At 42.9% G+C, this 17,233-nt stretch overlaps 1 protein-coding gene across 1 annotated transcript in view; it reads right to left on the bottom strand.

Moving 5' to 3' along the window:
• RYR2 (ryanodine receptor 2) overlaps positions 1–17,233 on the bottom strand; it is a 539,007-nt gene that overhangs the window by 240,193 nt on the left and 281,581 nt on the right. The window contains exons 18-24 of the mRNA XM_072971049.1: positions 15,941–16,059; positions 15,494–15,627; positions 13,796–14,037; positions 10,181–10,373; positions 8,901–9,117; positions 7,186–7,290; positions 3,850–3,953 (exon numbers count right to left, since the gene is read on the bottom strand). Coding sequence (XP_072827150.1) covers positions 3,850–3,953; positions 7,186–7,290; positions 8,901–9,117; positions 10,181–10,373; positions 13,796–14,037; positions 15,494–15,627; positions 15,941–16,059 — 1,114 coding nt within the window. The remainder of the gene's footprint in view (positions 1–3,849; positions 3,954–7,185; positions 7,291–8,900; positions 9,118–10,180; positions 10,374–13,795; positions 14,038–15,493; positions 15,628–15,940; positions 16,060–17,233) is intronic.

Raw genomic sequence — 17,233 nt, 5'->3', positions numbered from 1 at the left:
GGTAAAGTGTCACCTGCTGGCGACTCTGGTGGAGGTGGCCCTGGTGAGCAGTCAGCCCCTTAGTCATGGGCCTTCCTCTCCCTCATGGTGGTCCCACCTCCTGGGGGAACCTTATGGCAGTTTCCTAGTCTCCTTCCAGAAACTTCACACACTCTAGCATCTGTAATACACACACTAGTGTGTGCGTGTGTGCACGTGTGTGTATGCACGTCACCTTACACAATTAGGAGCCCATCATAATACTGTTCAGGATCTGGCTTTCCCCCCATTTATGTGTAAAGTGTACGTCTTTCCATACCAGCAGGCACATATTTGTCTTACTTTAAAAAAGCAATATACTTTTCTATCAGATCAGATCAGATCCTGCAGGTCTTGCAAGACTCAGGAGGGTGTCAGATTGTATTTAAGTGCAATGGGAAGGCACCAAACAGTTTTAAGCAACATGTGTATGAATACATGGGTGTGTGCACACATGCTGGCTGCTCCAAACAGGATTAACTGGAAGAAGGCAAGTGGGGGACTATTAGGAGATGACTTGGTGACAGATGACTGTGGCCTGGATGGGGATGACTGCTCTGGAAATGAGGGAAGAGGATTGACTGTAAACACACTTGGGAGGTCTTGGCAGTGGGCTGGATGTAGGGACAGAAAAAGAGGAAGAGTCAAAGAGGGTCCCAGGTTTGTGCCTGTGCAGCAGCATGAATGGGGGTGCCCTTCACGGGGGCTGTGGGCTGTGGGCTGCAGGTCAAGGTGTGGGAGATGCATCCAGGGAAACTGCCCCTGAGGAATGGGGTGCACGCTTCCATTCCTCGGAGCAGATGTCTGGAGAGGGGGAGATGTACATTTGGGGAGATGTACATTTGGGCAGCTGTCAGCACCTGCATGATATTTAAGTTATGGGCGTGATGAAAATACCTCCAGAGAGTTTGCACAGTGAGAAGAAAGGGCCCAGGGCTGAACATAAAGAACCACGAACTTGAGAGACTGGGAGAGTCACTGCCAGCAAGAGGCTGAAAAAAAACACAGACAGAGGTAGGAGGAAAACCTGCTCTTTTAGACAAAAATGATGCCTTTTCTCACTCTCACACTGCTCTCCTCATTGCCCAGCACCCCCTCCCCTCAGCAACCCCCTGCAACACAGAGACCCACCGTAGTCCCAGTAAATGATTTTAAGAAAAAAACCACTTGGCTAAGGAGAAAAATATTGTTCTAGTTTCAACACAGTTTTGTTAAGTTCCAGACAAAGATACTATAAAAGAATACTGCGTCAGTTAAAAATCATTATAACATTCATTTTTTAAATGAGTCATTTACTCAAAAATTTAGATCTGGAATTTTGGAAGTACTGTAGGGATTGGAAATGAAAACAAGGAACTAAAACTTGAGTAACATGGGTTAAACTGAGGGGAAAGCTGACAGGCATCCCAAAACAGCTGTGCTGTCGGAGAGAGGGTGTTGGAAGAGAGGAGAGAGGAGAGCTGTCCCACACACGGGGGACCATGGGAATCTGAAGGGAGCTATCTTTGTCAACAACTTACATGACAGAAAATCACAGAACGAGCAATCAAAAACCACTGTCACTGAAATCGCCCAACACTTCAAATAAGGGCTGTTCTGGAGCTTCTGCTTATTTGTGACTGGGCACCCCTCAGGACTGAAATGAATCAAGCTGCTAATCCCTCCCACGATGTATTTTTTGAAAAAACTGAACTTTACAGAGAGCTTTCTTCCATCAGACACGTGGGGCAGAGGCTTCATCGGTATTACAGCATCAGTCCCCACTGCGTTCCATCAAGCAGACACACCACGATCCCCACTTTAAACTGATGATAGAAAAGTCTACGGTTCAGAGAACCTAAGATTCCCTTTGGGGGAGAAAATCTTCAAATCCAGACTAACCAACCCTCCAGACCCTGTGTTCTTACCTCGTCTGCTCCAGGGCCTATCACCTAACCAAGTGAATAAAAGAAATACAGAAAGAAAGGACAGCACTTTCTTTAAACTACTGGAATGGGGCATCGTGTGAATTTTGGAGAAGCAGGAGCTCTTTTCTGCCAATTTAAATATTAAAGAAATAGGTGAGATCAGTTCATCATAAAACCATACCGACATTGAGAATTAGCTCATGAAAAGGGTTATTAGCATTCACGGAGGCCACAGCTCCAGGACCCTGCAGTCTTGTGATTAGTCAAACCTGCCAGCAGTAGCCGTTAGGGTGAGATCAGGTCACAGGGACCCGTCAAAGGCTCTATACACCAAATGCAAACGTGGAGATTTCTACCTCTCAGCTTCCCAGGAGTCGCCCACCTGGCTTAGCTGTCAATTGATAAAATTACACGGAATGCACTGAAAATTTAACCTAATTATCTTAGGCCATGAACTTTCAATAAAAACACTTTGTTGCAAAAGATGGGCAATAATGAGCTGCAGCGACCTGCTAACTGAATGGGCAAGACTCACACCAAGACCACGAGGGAGACAGGAGGTCCGGGACACCAGGGACATGGCGACGTGCCCCGCGTGCCTTGCCACCAGCAAGCTTCATCACTTTCAGCCAATCTGTATAGATTCCTTTCCCCTTTACACTACTGGTAGAACCAAAACTCATTCTAGGCCCACTTTGTTCATTTCCATCATGATAATCACTACCACACCTCTGAAGCTATCTTCCTGGACCCACACCCTAGAATTTGAAACAGTGCTCAAGTTTTATGTTCTGGGTCTTTGGTAAAATAACTCCAATGGAAATAGCTCCTCACATTTAGCAGAACTGAGATAAACAAAAAGGACAGAAGTACTGCTTCATTCCTAACATGAGCAGGTGTGAGGATGAGTGGCCTACTCGGGCAAATTCAGTTCCACAGACCAGCAAGGATGGGAAAGGAACAAAAGAAAAGCTACAGTCTTTTCAAAAATATTTTCTAGACTTTCCTATATTAAAACTTGCCATTATTTATTTATTTTCTTTCTTTATTTCCATTATTTTGCACCACCTCATTCTCTCATCTGCAATGATTAGCAAATTTCATGAGAAAACAGTTGGCAAAGTCACTGAAAACAAATCTGCCTTTACAAGATGACCTAAAATCCTCTAGAATAGCTTTTCTCAAAATGTGTTCCTCAGACAAATGGTCAGGAGGTACTTTCTGCCAAGAAGGGTTCTATGGCTGAATAAGTTCGGGAAATACCATAAACTCATTCCATCCCACTTTAGATATTTGCAGTACCCAGTTTATAGTAAAAGTTCCAAGAAGTCCATCAGCAAAAATAAAAACTTATTTATTTTATTAATATAGCACTTTTACATATTATCAGATCAGTGCTTCTCAAACTATTGGTGAAGGACTGATTCCTTTTTTAATTTCAAGCCCACTGTCATCTGATTTTCTGATAAAATGCAATAAAATGGTTAGAGAAAATTAAATTTTCAAAATGAGGACATAAAAGATACAAGCCTATGTTTTAAAAATTGTTAGATTCAACAGACATAAAATTGCCCCCTTAAATTGGTATAAACATTTCGAAAAGCTTGTTCTAGTACGTTTACCAACCTCCATGTCACAAACCAGTAACAATCTGTGACTGACACTCCAAGCAGCGCTGTATCCGAGGACAGACACTTGTGTCCCGTAACACCCATCAACACCAGCAGAGCACTCTGGGAAATACTTACACAGAGTACAAAGACATAAAATACGGTCAAAATCTAATTCCAGACAAATATCGATCCAATCCATCAACACACGGTGACAATTTCTAACTGGAATTAAAATGAATTAAAGTAAAATATCAGCACCTTGTTTCTTTTGGGTAATGCAGATAGGAAAATAGGAAACTGAAGAAACTCACTTCAGGGTCTCAAGTGACATCTGTAAATTGTAATTGCGTTCCTGTTCAGGCAGCCTGGAGAACTCCACCAGACACGGGTGCTGTCTCTTATTGTCGTCTCTAACCTAAAACAGGACAGGAAATCGGCACGTAAGAGCTTCCAAGGTCAGACACCAGCAGTGGTGATCCAGCCGCACGGAGGAAAGCGAAGGGACACCCAGACCATCAGCCCAGCGGAGCTGCGTCTCGTCTCCCGCACAGCTCATGCTTGAGGTCGTGCTGAGACCTGGGGCTACCCGGGCTCCCTGCTGTCTTCCAGGATTCGCGCGGCTCTGGCCCCAGCTCTGAGCCGGCCCCACCCGAACCCCACACGCTCACTCTCTCAGCAACTTCCGGCACTGGCTTCAACCTTACTTTCTCAACAAGGCTCATCCTGTCCACCTGCCCAATGTGGCCACACAGAATGTAAGACCAAGGGGACAGGCACTGGCTTCTTCTGCTCTTTGATGATGTGCCCCCAGCACCTAGAACATACCTGGCACGTGGCAGCCGCACGACCAATGCTTTGCAAACTGAAATGAATTCTAGGTAAGAAGGTGTAGGAATGACTTAGTTTTGACATGTAGTAATTTATATGTGTTTAGAGCCAAACACATTGGGGACCTCAACTGGCATCAGAACAGACTGGCAGAAACTCTTTGAGGTGGTTCCAGCTGTTCATCTCACCCACTGGACATGACTTCCTGCTCTCACAAATCACTCCACTGCCTTAACGAAGTCAGTTAACATGAGACAGGCATTTTTTCATATTCGTCCTTGAAAATGCGTATCAGCGATCAGAATAAACTGAATTCAAGATTTTTAGGAATGAATTAATAAGAAGGATGCTCCACACCCCTGCACTAGTGATTAGCTTTCTACCTTCTTGGAGACCTGAAGTGCACTGGCAGTGCTGCCAGGCTGGCACCTGGAAGGCAGTCACACGCTGTCAGGGAACAAATCACCCCATAGGGATAATTACCAGGTTTTATAAATGCCACACGAAAAGTGTGCAAACACCCGCAAGATTTTTTTCAAGTCTTCAGGAGTCACCAAGTTAAAAACAAGGTATCTATTTTTCTCTTTTTGGTGATCATTACAAACAAACAGGACTTACGTAAAAGCTTATAGTTGTTTTTTCCTTATCTGAGTGCCTAACTTTGGAAATGAAATCTAGGGTTATAAAACTTAACCCTGATTCTAAACATAAAAGTAAACATGACTGTGTCCAAGCCCTGAGGTCACTCACTCTGCATTCATGTAACTGTCCCTCCCCCCGTATTCTCTAAACCCGAGAGTAACTGACACCACACCCTCCAGCGTGGGTGTCCAAGCTAAAGCCAGAAATCTGTCCAGGTTTCCTTCCCTCTCTCACCAAATCCCATACTTGAGCTTCAAACATCTCCTGCAGTCCCGTCTCTCGATCCCCACGGTCGCACACCATGGGGAAGCTCACCTGGGCCACCTGAGTCCTCTCCCTGACCCTTTTTCTGTCCCCAGGCTCACTGCTCTTCCACACTAACCGCAGAGCTCAGATCAAATATTTACCACCTCCTGGAAGCCGCCTCTGATTTTACCAGGACAGAGGTAAACATTCCTCCTTCACTGTCAGCATCTCGACACCCTTAAGGCACACAAAGCCCAGTGTTGCTTCACTCTCAGCCTCGGAGCAGGCGAAGGACAACCGGCAGCAACCGTGGGGAGGATGGCTCTGAGGCACCACACTCGCAGTGCCTGGAAACTCGAGGGTGCTTTGAACACAGCAGGTCTGGTATTGAGATGAACTGAATTTTACTGGGAGAACAGATAATAACGAGACCTCCTATCTCCCTCCCTGTAAAAGCAGCAGCATAACTAAGAGTTCACCACCGTGGAACGTAATCATTGAGGCAACCTTAGACGCTGGCAAGAGGGACCACCTTCCTGCGTGCAATCCCACCAGACAGCTCCTGTTACTATACGGGGTTTCTGAAGGGCTTTTGCTTGTGTGAGAGCTTTTTAAATCTTCCTAGCCTGCCGTCACCCTTCCTCTCATCTTGAAATGTATGGTGAATCCTGCCCATCATCTTTCCCTCACCTTGAATGAGTAAATGTTTTCTGTCACTCCTCCCCTTATAACATCTCTCCTCTTACTGACTTTAACTGATGGTTCAATCTTGTATTTAGCATTTCTTCATTTCCTTGATTTCTGAAAGTCAATGAATGTAGCACAAAACTGGGTACTTCATAGGTATTTGCTGATTTGACTCTGTCCAACCATTACTGAGATAATGACAGGATCCCACTCTCTGATGAGGCATCAGCAAGTCTTACAGTGAGAATCGGGTCTAGACTAGACGCTAGAAAGCCTGGCCCCAGCCCTGCACAGTTACAGACCAGCAGCCCAGGCATCTCACAGCTGAGGACCCTCAGCCCTGTCATCACTGGTAAAACTGCAGTAATAACACAGCCCAGCGTGCTGTTGTGAACAGTTAACCTATGCCTGTGAGTGAGGGTACATGTAAAAGGCAAAGCTCTCAATAAACGTAGTGATATACTAATTAGCATAAAGTATCATAGGACATTACCACTAACACTAGTAATAAATGTCGTTATTCAAAGCTCAATGCAGTAAACTATGACTGGGGTGAATACTCTCACTTCTACATACAGTCAAATATAAGAAAGTGTTACAACCTTTGGGATACATAGACTAAAAACATTTTTAAAAACTGAAAGCATTGCCACAGTCCTGCTGAAAAAAGGTCTGATACAATGTGATTCCATGGGAAATCATCTTGGTTTTCGGTCATCTAAGTTCTAGTGAGAAACTGTAAACTAAGTTCTCTAAAATACAGTCACTTGGAAATACACACAATCATCATTCCTCAGCCGACCTGCCACTGAGGAGGCCAACCACGAGCCTCTGCCCGGAGGGCGGACACCGCTCCGCACGACCGGAACTGAGAGGAGGGAAATGGCAGTGGGGGAAGCACACTGACTTCTTCCCATTTTCAGTTTTCACTTTCAATTTCAAAGACTTTTTCCCAAGTGCCTTAGAAGCCAATGCCTATTGTCTCTATATGGGAACCTTGATTTTAAAATGTAACTTTCAGCCTGAAGAGCGATAGCTTTTCAATTGTCTAGGCCACGAAGCCATCCTTCAGTGAACCCACCAATGTCATTCCCTCTGTAGAGAAGAACCGCACGAGCACTAATGTGTAGGGAAAAATCAACCCGACCCATTCCTGTCACCACACAGCATGATGAGGGGGAAAAAGGTATGTTTTCAGAAAGATGCATTAACAGAATCTGAAAATAAGTTATACAATTATGTACCGGGCCATACTGCCAACCGAGTTCAATCTTATTCATGACCCAGAGTTCGTGGATATTCTCCGCCAGTTTTTCTCTTATCCTCTCTAGATGGGGAGGCAACACGATCTAAAATTTAAAAAAGAGAGAGAAAGAAAACACATGAGAAACAAATGTAATAAAACAGGGTGCTAACTGTCCTCACTGTGAATTGAACAAAATAAAACCATCTCATCAACCATTAAAATGTAATTGTGTAACTAGGCTCCAAACCATCTACTCTCAACTTGGATAGCTGGGTACGGAAATATTTGTTAGGTAAATTCGGGGCATTTACGAGCAACAGTCAGAGAGCAAGGAAACAGGACAGCGCTCTTTCCTGAAGAAAGAGGTCAAACGGGTGAGCACACACCATTCACTAGAGAACTCACCCCCACGTTCCTGAGCCAGCCCGGCCAGCATCCACAGCCAGAGCACAGGCGGCTCAGCGCCCAGAGGTAAGCCGCCAGCTCTCTGAGACTATAAATACCTGACGGCAGTGCTTAGCGTTTTCCCTTAGCTGTGTCACTTTGGTGGTTTCCAAATACAAGCCTCGGGGGCTGGGGGAATCTGCACATGTTCTCCTCATAGAGAACACAAAGCGGATTTCGAGGTGAGCGGTTGGTTGTGCACATCTGGGATGCCTCCCACAACGAGTCCTCCCCACGGAGAGCCCACAACTGCCCACGACGCCCTCGGACGGCAGGGCTTCCACCGGAGCAGGCCAGCACTGCCCCCTGCCCTCCAGACGGCAGAGGTCATCCAGGTCTCTGGAACCCTAAATGTGCTAGTGATGCTGCAGAGCCCCACTGCCCACCCAGCCCGTTCCTGTCCTCCAGTCGCATTCACCGCTCAACCGTGGTGGCACCACACCCATCCTGCCACGTCCCACCAACCAACAACACAAACTGAATTTCAGCCACCAAGAAAGCTCATCTGCTTGTTTTACTTCATACTATAAACAGCCAGCATGGAGAGACCAGAAATATGACTCAAGGAACTTAAGAACTGAGGCTTCTGAGGCCCAGTATTAATTCTACTTCAGACTTTGGAAGCAATGCCTTTGATCTTCAAAAACGAATGGACACACTATGAATATCTAACCAACCTGACTACAGTTACTTCACCACCAAAATAAACCAATACTGAGTTCACTGTCAATGTTACGGCTACCTCCAAGTCTACAAAAGAGAAAAGCAAGAATAATGGCTAACGTTGCGTGGGTGCCAATTTGCGAAGCACTGTGCCGGTGTGCTATTCACTGACCGCGTCAACCCCAGGCAACGTAATGAGTAATTCTCTCAGGTCCCACAGCAGACATCTGGTCTGGAGCCCATGATCTCAACCTCTCCCAAGATAAAAAGTCAGCGAAGTCACTTCAGCACACTAAGTGTATCCAGATGGGAGAAGAAACTGAAAACTCCACCACTACCCCGTGTAAAAAACACTCTGAAATTAGTACGCATCACCTCAGGCTGTGGCCCATTAGATGTTATAAAATCAATTTAGTGGCCTGAAACTATAGACTAGAAGGTGGGTAAGCAGATGTGGTAAAGGTGAGCATTATTTTATGAAACGTGTCTCACTTGTAAAGTGCGTTACTGCGAAATGCATCCCTGCGGGTTTCGGCCAACAGCCTGCAGCCCCGCGTCTCAGGAGGAACGCAACGCGGCTGCTGCCGCCCCGGCTGATCTGGGTACCTGGCTGGTATCCACAGGGATCGGGGTGAAGGCGGCTTGTGTCAGGGAGACCGTGGGGCCCAACAGGTCCCGTGTGTAAGTTCTCTCTTGCTTATACTCTCGGCTGTGTTCCACTTTCAACTTTTCTTTTGGCAGAACAGCTTCATAACACGGAGCGTAGCCAGGTGGGGGGAGAAATTTAAATTCTCCATGTCTCCCCCCAAGCAGGAAGCGTACCCTAAAAAAAATGCATGTTGGGGGTGGTTATATCTCTGGTGTACAGAAAGTTTCCTAATCAACAAAATATAAGGAGTAAATTACTAATACAAAATTAACGTTACCTGATGCCCCATTTTTTTTGCCTAAGTAACATTATTGTCAGTACTTTAGTTTTACAAGCCTCTAATCATAAAAGTAAAACCTGATTAAATTATGTTAATGGCTCAGCAAAAACTTATCACTCTCTGGAGAAACAACAAAAGCACATGCATCATATTCCTATGGGAACGAAATACCTCTCTGCAGTGTTTGGTCATTTAATGTCCTGAGGTGCCCAAATAATCAACAGAGAAAGAACAGACATAATCTAAATATCTATGAACTTAAAAGTACGGAGCTGGATGAGATTTGATTAAAACAAAAACAAAAACAAAAAACAGTCACTTTCCGGTGTCCAGTTTCCCAGTGAAATCCCTTAAAGGGGACTCGAATAATACTTCCATCTGCTGAATTGTTATTTTAATTTCTCTTTCCACCTGGTAGTGGCAAAAAAAGTGAAGTGTTAGAAGAAACCATGCTGGCTCGGCTGAGAACCAGAGCCGAGTTATAAGTGGAACAGGCAGACGGTGACATGGGAAGAAGCCAAAAAACATGTAGTTTCTGTAGAAATGAGGGGGTCTGGAGTAGGGTGGCAGAATACCATGAAGAGAAAAGAAAAATTAATGAAAATAAACATGAGAAAATAACTGGTTCTTTGATACAACCTTGCTGAATTATCCTGATTAAACAAAAAAGTGAACTTATATGGACTTGGAATATGTCAGGACACTGGACACAGGGAGAGTTAATTGACTGACTACGTGTAAATGGCTGGATACGTGGACAAAGCATTCAGCCTCCTGAGAGTCCCCTCTTGGGTGACCCTCACCTCCATCCTTCAAGGAACAGACAAAATGCCCAGCAGACAGATGCCCAGGAGTGAGACAGGAGGTGGGTGGAGCAGGGGTGGTGGCAGTGCCGAGTCCGCTGTGAACGTACGAGACGTGAGAAGGCAAACAGACCAAAAATACAGAAATACTAACTTTATTCCTGCAGAGAAACTGACAACTGGAAAGAAGAGTCCATCAATGTTGAAATTCTCAAACATTCCTTGAACAGGCTGTCCGTTAATTCGAAATGAGATGCTTGGGGCACTTAGATCTAAACAGCAACTGATGACGTCCTCAGTTCTCAGCAGATGCTGGTTTGGTGAGCTGACAGTGCGAGCAATACACCCTACGGAGAGAGACATTAAGGAGGGTCATGCGTTCTTATCTCAGAGAATCACCTTCAGAGCCAAAGTCCCAGATCTGAATAGGTAGTGACTGGACCAGAATAAATCCTGAATGCATAGTAACGGTTTATGTTACATCCTTTGTCAACAGTGTTGCTTTTTCCAGAAGCCACGCTGCTATCTTTGTTGTGAAATGAACCTCTGATGTGCAGAGATCTGTGCAGGCAGGAGGATGCTGGTTGAAGAAGATACCACTTTAGAGCTGAGGATAATATAATGATGTCAGGGGAAGTCCCTAGGGAAGGACTTGAAGCCAAATGGTAACTTTATCACCCACTACTTGTATGACCATCAGCAAATTACTTGACCTCTGTAAACCTTGATTTCTTGTAAACCAAATGCCAACACCTTGTAGGCTGTTACAATGATTAAATTAACAGTTTAAAAGAAGAGAATCAGACACAGCAGGTATTTATCTCAGACCCTTTTCTAAAGATTAAATCCCCTTTACTTTATAAAATACAAATGTAAAAAGATAATGAAAGCAGAAAATGTGATCATTTGCACATTATTTATTGAGAGACCACACATGTCAACTGATTTGTTATTTTATGATTTCTTTCACACAGGATCTTGGTTGGCTTCTTAAGTAGGACACAGCAGGACACCAGCGAGGCATGAAAATGATACCTGATAAATGTCATACCTTGTCCTGTCATACCTGTGACCTACACCCATGCTTGGCTATGTCAGAACTCCTGTCCTGGTTAGTTCCACGGGCACACTGGAAGACCAGAAAGTAAGGTTCTCCCAAACATACATGCCCACAAATGCAAACATACAAAATTTCTCAGTTTGAGCTGGACAAAAATAGATTTGATTACACAGGCTTTGCATTTTTATAGCACCTTTAAAAAATTTCTAGTATGCCAAGATTTTCATCAATAGCATATCTGAAATACCAATAGTGGAGCACAGCCACTTTTTAAAATGTGTACACTTTTTATTTTATCAATATTCAAATCTGCAAGTAATAAATTCATTATCAAGTGATTCTTCGAGAATTCCCTCAATATAATAAGGGCAGCTTGTTTAAAAAAAAAATACCAAAAAATCATGCAAAAGCAATACAACTCACAGATAAAGGTCTATATCCTTGTTTGTTACAAGATCTGTAGCTGATAAAAATGTTTTTAAAAAAGATTTTTCACACTTTTGTGCCCTTACAAACATGGCATGTGGATGCCCCAAATTCAGTTCTCATTCACAGAGGAGAAACAAAGCAACACTGGGCAGAGCCGAAGTCGGGAAGAATAAATGAAGAAGAGCTCAAAATGTTTGCTGATGAGACCAATGCTGGTCCCTCTGGAACATGCCTGCTCTCCAATCACAAAGAGTTAAATGGCAGAGAATGTGCCCTAGCCCAGAAATCACAGATATCTGGTATTTTAAATTCTACTTCAACTATTAAAAAGAATAGGAGAATGAACCCAAGAAGATTGTGCGAATTCCAATTAATCCAACCATGGTCAGCCAGTCGAAAGCCAATTAATTTAGATGTGTCTTTATTGATCAAGAATCTAAAATCTGCAAGAGATCCCACTGGCTGGAGAGAACACAGCTTTTAGCTACAGGCATGAGAGTGTGTGTATTTCCTTGCCATTTGAAAAAACAGACATTTTCTCCTGATACAAAGTTTCAAGATGACTTTCTCCTGAAACTCCCCATCCAATTCTCCTTTCTGTGGTAAGTGCACAGATTCACCAAACAGTTTTGTTGTTCTCATTGTTCTACTAACAGATCCCCCGTCATGAAAGGCATATTGCATACAGTTCCACTCAATAAGCCCTGGGCTCTTTCTCTGTGTTGATGTAAAAAGTTTCAAACTAAATGTTAAAATGAGAATGGTGACGCAGTGCTATGTGGCTAAAACAATTAGAAGCAATCAGCACTGTTTTATCAGAGTAATGTTTTGTTTTGTTTTCTTTTCCCCCTAATCTCTCCATAAGGGGAAAACAAGTGAACATACCTCATTCATTCACTCCATTTTGTGTGGGGTGATACTCAAAAGTAGAGAGAGAGGATAACAGTTAAAATGCATCATGAGAAAAAACAGACATTAACCCTACTTCTCGTTGGTCAGGACTTCTGAAGTTAGGGCTCTTTGCCTTTGTTGGTTAGTAAGAAAATTTTGGAACAGACACTGTGACTCTCCTGTGACCAGCACAGCACACCTGTGTGTAAAACATGTCACCCTAAGACCTGAGCTCCAACCAGTGCCCCACAGGCGACATGAGATATCCAAAATGTACCTGCTACTGAGCTACTGGCACTGAATAAAGGAAAAATTTAGTAGGTATTACTGTTAGATACAACTACCTGGAGTGCTTTTATTTATAAACTTAGTAGCTCAAACTCTTAGGTTTAATTAAGTTTAGTTTTAAAATTTCTTTTCATAATTTATAAGACCTATAAAGCAATAATAAATGAATGTCACCTGATTTGCCCATAATAGGCAAGGTTCAGCTTTCTGTAATGCAAGGAACCTCTCTGTATTTTCTATATGCTAAATGTGTCATAAATGTGTTATAAATGTCAGTTTCATTCTAATGCAGCTCTATGAATAGAGCACATGTCTGCAGAATCCAGATGAATTTCGGTATCTACATAATCAACAGCCACACTTTAAAATAGAGTCAATCAAAACACACCTTTTAATAAATCAGAAAAGAGAGTATTATTTTTATTTTTATATATTACTCATTTTAAATGTATGCTCAACCATCAAGGCTTAGTGCTGGTAGCTAGTGAAATGAACCATACATTTTTTTTTTAATGGAGGGACTGGGAATTAAGCCCAGGACCTCGTGCATGCTAAGCATGAGCTCTACCTCTGAGCTCCACCTTCCCCCCCATACACTTATTTTCAGACAGTTTCATGCCTGTGAATCAAAGCACCATCTGATTACGAACTGACTCCTCACAACACACTTTACAAATCACCAATTCCTGACATTATACTATCTACCAGGAGGTGGAACTAAGTCTATTCATTCCAATTATTTTCCAGTATGTGCTTTTGGTTCCTTTTTATATCAGAAGTTAAGCTTCGTACATGTGAATTAAAGTAAGTAGTAAATGCTTATGTTTTTCCGGTTGATTCACGGATCAGAACACTACTTCTGAAACATACCGCTCATCGGCAATCAAAATCAAGTCTTTTGGAAATGTACTATAATTGTATGAGGTTTCTTTCTCCCCTAGTGAAATTCTGCTTTTTACTCCACCCTCTCACTCATGTCAGTGTTAGATTTCTGAATCACAAATGTATCTGATAGAAGCAACATCAAGCACTTTCAGGACTGGAAGGTGAGGGCATAAGATTTCCTTCTAGAATGCTGTGAAAGAAACCAGATACACTTACCTGACCAGAGGTGAAGGCCATCAAATCCATAGGAAAAGAGATCATCTCCAACACCGTTGCCTCCCCACTCTTCGCCCCCTCCAGGGTAGGGGGAGTAGCCTTCCGTGGACGCCCAGCCCACTCGCAGATGGGTGGCTTCAGCGGTCACGAACGGCTCGGTGTGGTCGACCATCAACTCATAGTACCACTTCTTATACTGGGCAGACCCTTCACTGACACCCAGGAAAATATTGGGCCTCATGCTTTAAAGAGATGGGAAGAGCATATGAGAAAGTCCAAATAAGTCTTTCATCATTTTAATCTACATTGTGCTATTCTGAACAGGAGTCCTGCTTTGCAAAGACACAACAAGTAAAATGTGTGTTTCCTTAAGTAAAATAAATTATTGAAACGATCACCGAGGCAGGATGCATGACAGCCAGCCTTACAGGCAACGTTCAGGGAGTGGTGTCTGCTTTCTGGATTACTTGGCGACGTCACTCAAGGATCTGATATATTTTTTCTTAATTGCACTTCAGCTTCTTTTAAACATTAATCATGTTTAAGGTGAGGCACTCAGGATGGCAGAGCAGACCCTGAGAATCAATGCAGTTATTGTCAATCAAGGACACAGAGGCACCTTCTAAGCTAAACTCTGTGTCCCACAGGGTATAAGGCTGAAGAAAGCCATATTCTCAGTGACAAAACCAAGGTGATCAGTCACCTTTGTTGTTCTCTATGACTCGCTGTGAAAAGAAGGATTTCTAGCTAGTTATATTTAATTGCATTTTATGAAGGGACTTTGAGTTAGTATCAGGGATGCGTGAAGGTCTCAGGAAATAAAGCTCATGAAGAACAGGTCTATTATACAAAGAACCACAAAGGAAGTCAAATCAATCCTGCTTAAAAAACACATCATAAAAATACACACCAAACCGTACATTTTTGTTTGAAACAGAGTGAAGTAGGAAGTATTTCCTGAACAGCTGCCAAATACAGTGTATCAAAGTTATCACTATCACACACAACATTTTCTTAATCATAAGCTGCATTCTATGCTGATGATGATCTTGTTCCCAGAAGACACTGTGACATGATGGTGAAGAGCTCCGTCTTCGGAGTTAGACATGAGCTCTGTTTCCAGTTCCAACACCGTAATCTGTGAAGTATGGCTCCCAGTAACAGTCTGTGCAGACACAGTGTAGAATCCTTGTCAAGCCCTGAGCACTGTGGCTGGCACGTGTACTCAATGAATGTCTGACACCTTGGAAGGCAGACCTACCTGAAAATACAGTTTCATTGCTTACTTGTGGAATTTATTATATTGTGGATATTTGAATTCAAGACCTTTATTATACGTACCAGGCACTTCATCATTGGCACTGAAGGATACTGTGTGTTCAGTTACATTCTAAGCAGGTGTAAAACGTAAGTCTACACAAGTGTACCCCTGTACGACGGTCAATCTGCTCCTGAAGACGACAGTGGTAACTCAGCTAAACACGAATGTGAAGGAGAGCTCTTAGACATTTTTTGGTAATACATGTGCATTTCGCTTTGTTCATCTATTTGGTAGAAAAATTCTTATACCATTCACTGGGGAAATACGTAAAAGACGCTAATAAAACAAAATAGACCGTAAGAAGTTTCTGCTACAAAGCTGGAACATGCATTGTTTGTTATGCTACCAATTTGGTAATGTTGTCTATCTGAACCGACCTGCTGACATGGTTCACGAGGCGGGTCTGCAACAGCAGGTCTCTTCCTGGCAGGAGATTGTCACAGATGAGATGCTGGTTAGAACGGACTGCTACCCCATGGCAAACACAGAGAGAGCATAAGACATCAAGGACCTGAAAAGAGAAACTGCTTTCAGGTAAAACTCCCACAGACACAAACAATCCCCTCCAGGTACCGCTGACCCAGTCATTTCACACACGGCAACAGCGCCCACTGCATTCACGCCTCTCCTTCACACACAGATCGGGGACCACTCGTCCTCCCGTTGATGACATGAACAGACACGAAGCAGTGTGACCTGACTGAAGTTAAAAGGTAGAAAACACTCCCCCAAAATTTGACACCCCTTTTAAAAATGATTTTTTTTCAAAAATATTTTTTAAGTTATTCCAGAATTCATTTCTGGCCATAAAATAGTTCCCTTACCTTGTGATTTCTTCCATGCTTGTCTAAAAGTGAGATAATGGATTTAATATGCCCTTCTTTAATAATATTTAGAGCTTCTGGACTTTCTACTAACACACAGTGTAAAACTTCAAGAATACCTAAAGAAAAGAAAAAGAGGGGAAGAATATAATTAAGCACCTACAACAATCAGTGTCTTTCCTCTTCTTTATGCATTTGTTCAGGTGTTGAATGAACATAGTACAATTCTCACACGCTCGATGCATTTGTCGTAGGACACTGTGATAGGGGCAGGTGGTGTTTGGGAGGCAGGGCTGATGATCAGAGATGTTGGTATGAATGAGGATGAGGCAAAGACACAGTGTTCAGCTGAGTGAGCAGGTAATTCTGCAGGTAGACATATGAAAGAAAGCAGCAATTAAGTGGGGCCTTAGAGAACTCATTCATGATTGTTCTCCAGACAGCAAAGTAGGGTGCTAAAGTGATGAGTGAAGTCTTGAATGGCAGGCACACCTGCTGTGCCTGGGGTCCAGACCAAATAGGGGCTGGGAAAGGTGGCATAGGGCCACTTATGAAGCTTCTGGACACCGAACATCTAACCCTGCAACAATGCATCCCAACCCATGGAGATCATAACATTCTCCTCGAGGGTTATAGTAGGAAATGTTTCTTGGTTTGCAGAACAAGAGAAATACACAAAGCAACACAAAAATAAGTAGAAATATACAGTATATGAAACTGAATAAGAATGGTGATATTCCTAGGTATCAGCTATCAGAGAAGATAAAATGGAACAGATCCTTTTTTAAAGTTTAATAAAGAGATTAGAAAATAAACCTCATTACCTGAATTTTTAGTGTGAACTTGGAAAGCTAAATGGGTACGTGTGTATTTTTTCAGAGCAAGCCTGCCTTGTCAGCAATGAGAATGGAGTTCATTTGTATCAATTAAACATAACATTCATAAAATACAATGTCTGTCGGTGAGTGCAATATTGAGAAGGGGCCCAGAGGAACCTTGCAGAAAGGTTTATACATTTCAAATGGAGTTCACTTTCTTAGAAGATAAGTGTAAAGTGCTCAGGTTTACAAATGGTAGAGTATAGAGGTAATTCACTTTAACGGTCACAATCCACACTTCATCCAAACTCCAACCCATTACAAGACAAGAGCTGTTAATGTTACTTTCTTAACCAATGACTTAATTCTTTGAAATACAAATGTATAAAGGTAAGTTTCTGGTGTGGTTCAAAATATGTTGCTGTGTTTCAACAATTTGTGCCTGTTAAAAATTAAAGATAGCAGATAATAATAA

This window comes from Vicugna pacos, chromosome 11 (genome assembly GCF_048564905.1).
Source record: "Vicugna pacos chromosome 11, VicPac4, whole genome shotgun sequence".
In the NCBI taxonomy this organism is placed as follows: domain Eukaryota; kingdom Metazoa; phylum Chordata; class Mammalia; order Artiodactyla; family Camelidae; genus Vicugna; species Vicugna pacos.
Note: the sequence above shows the minus strand (reverse complement) of the source record. Positions and strands in the feature narration are given on the sequence as shown.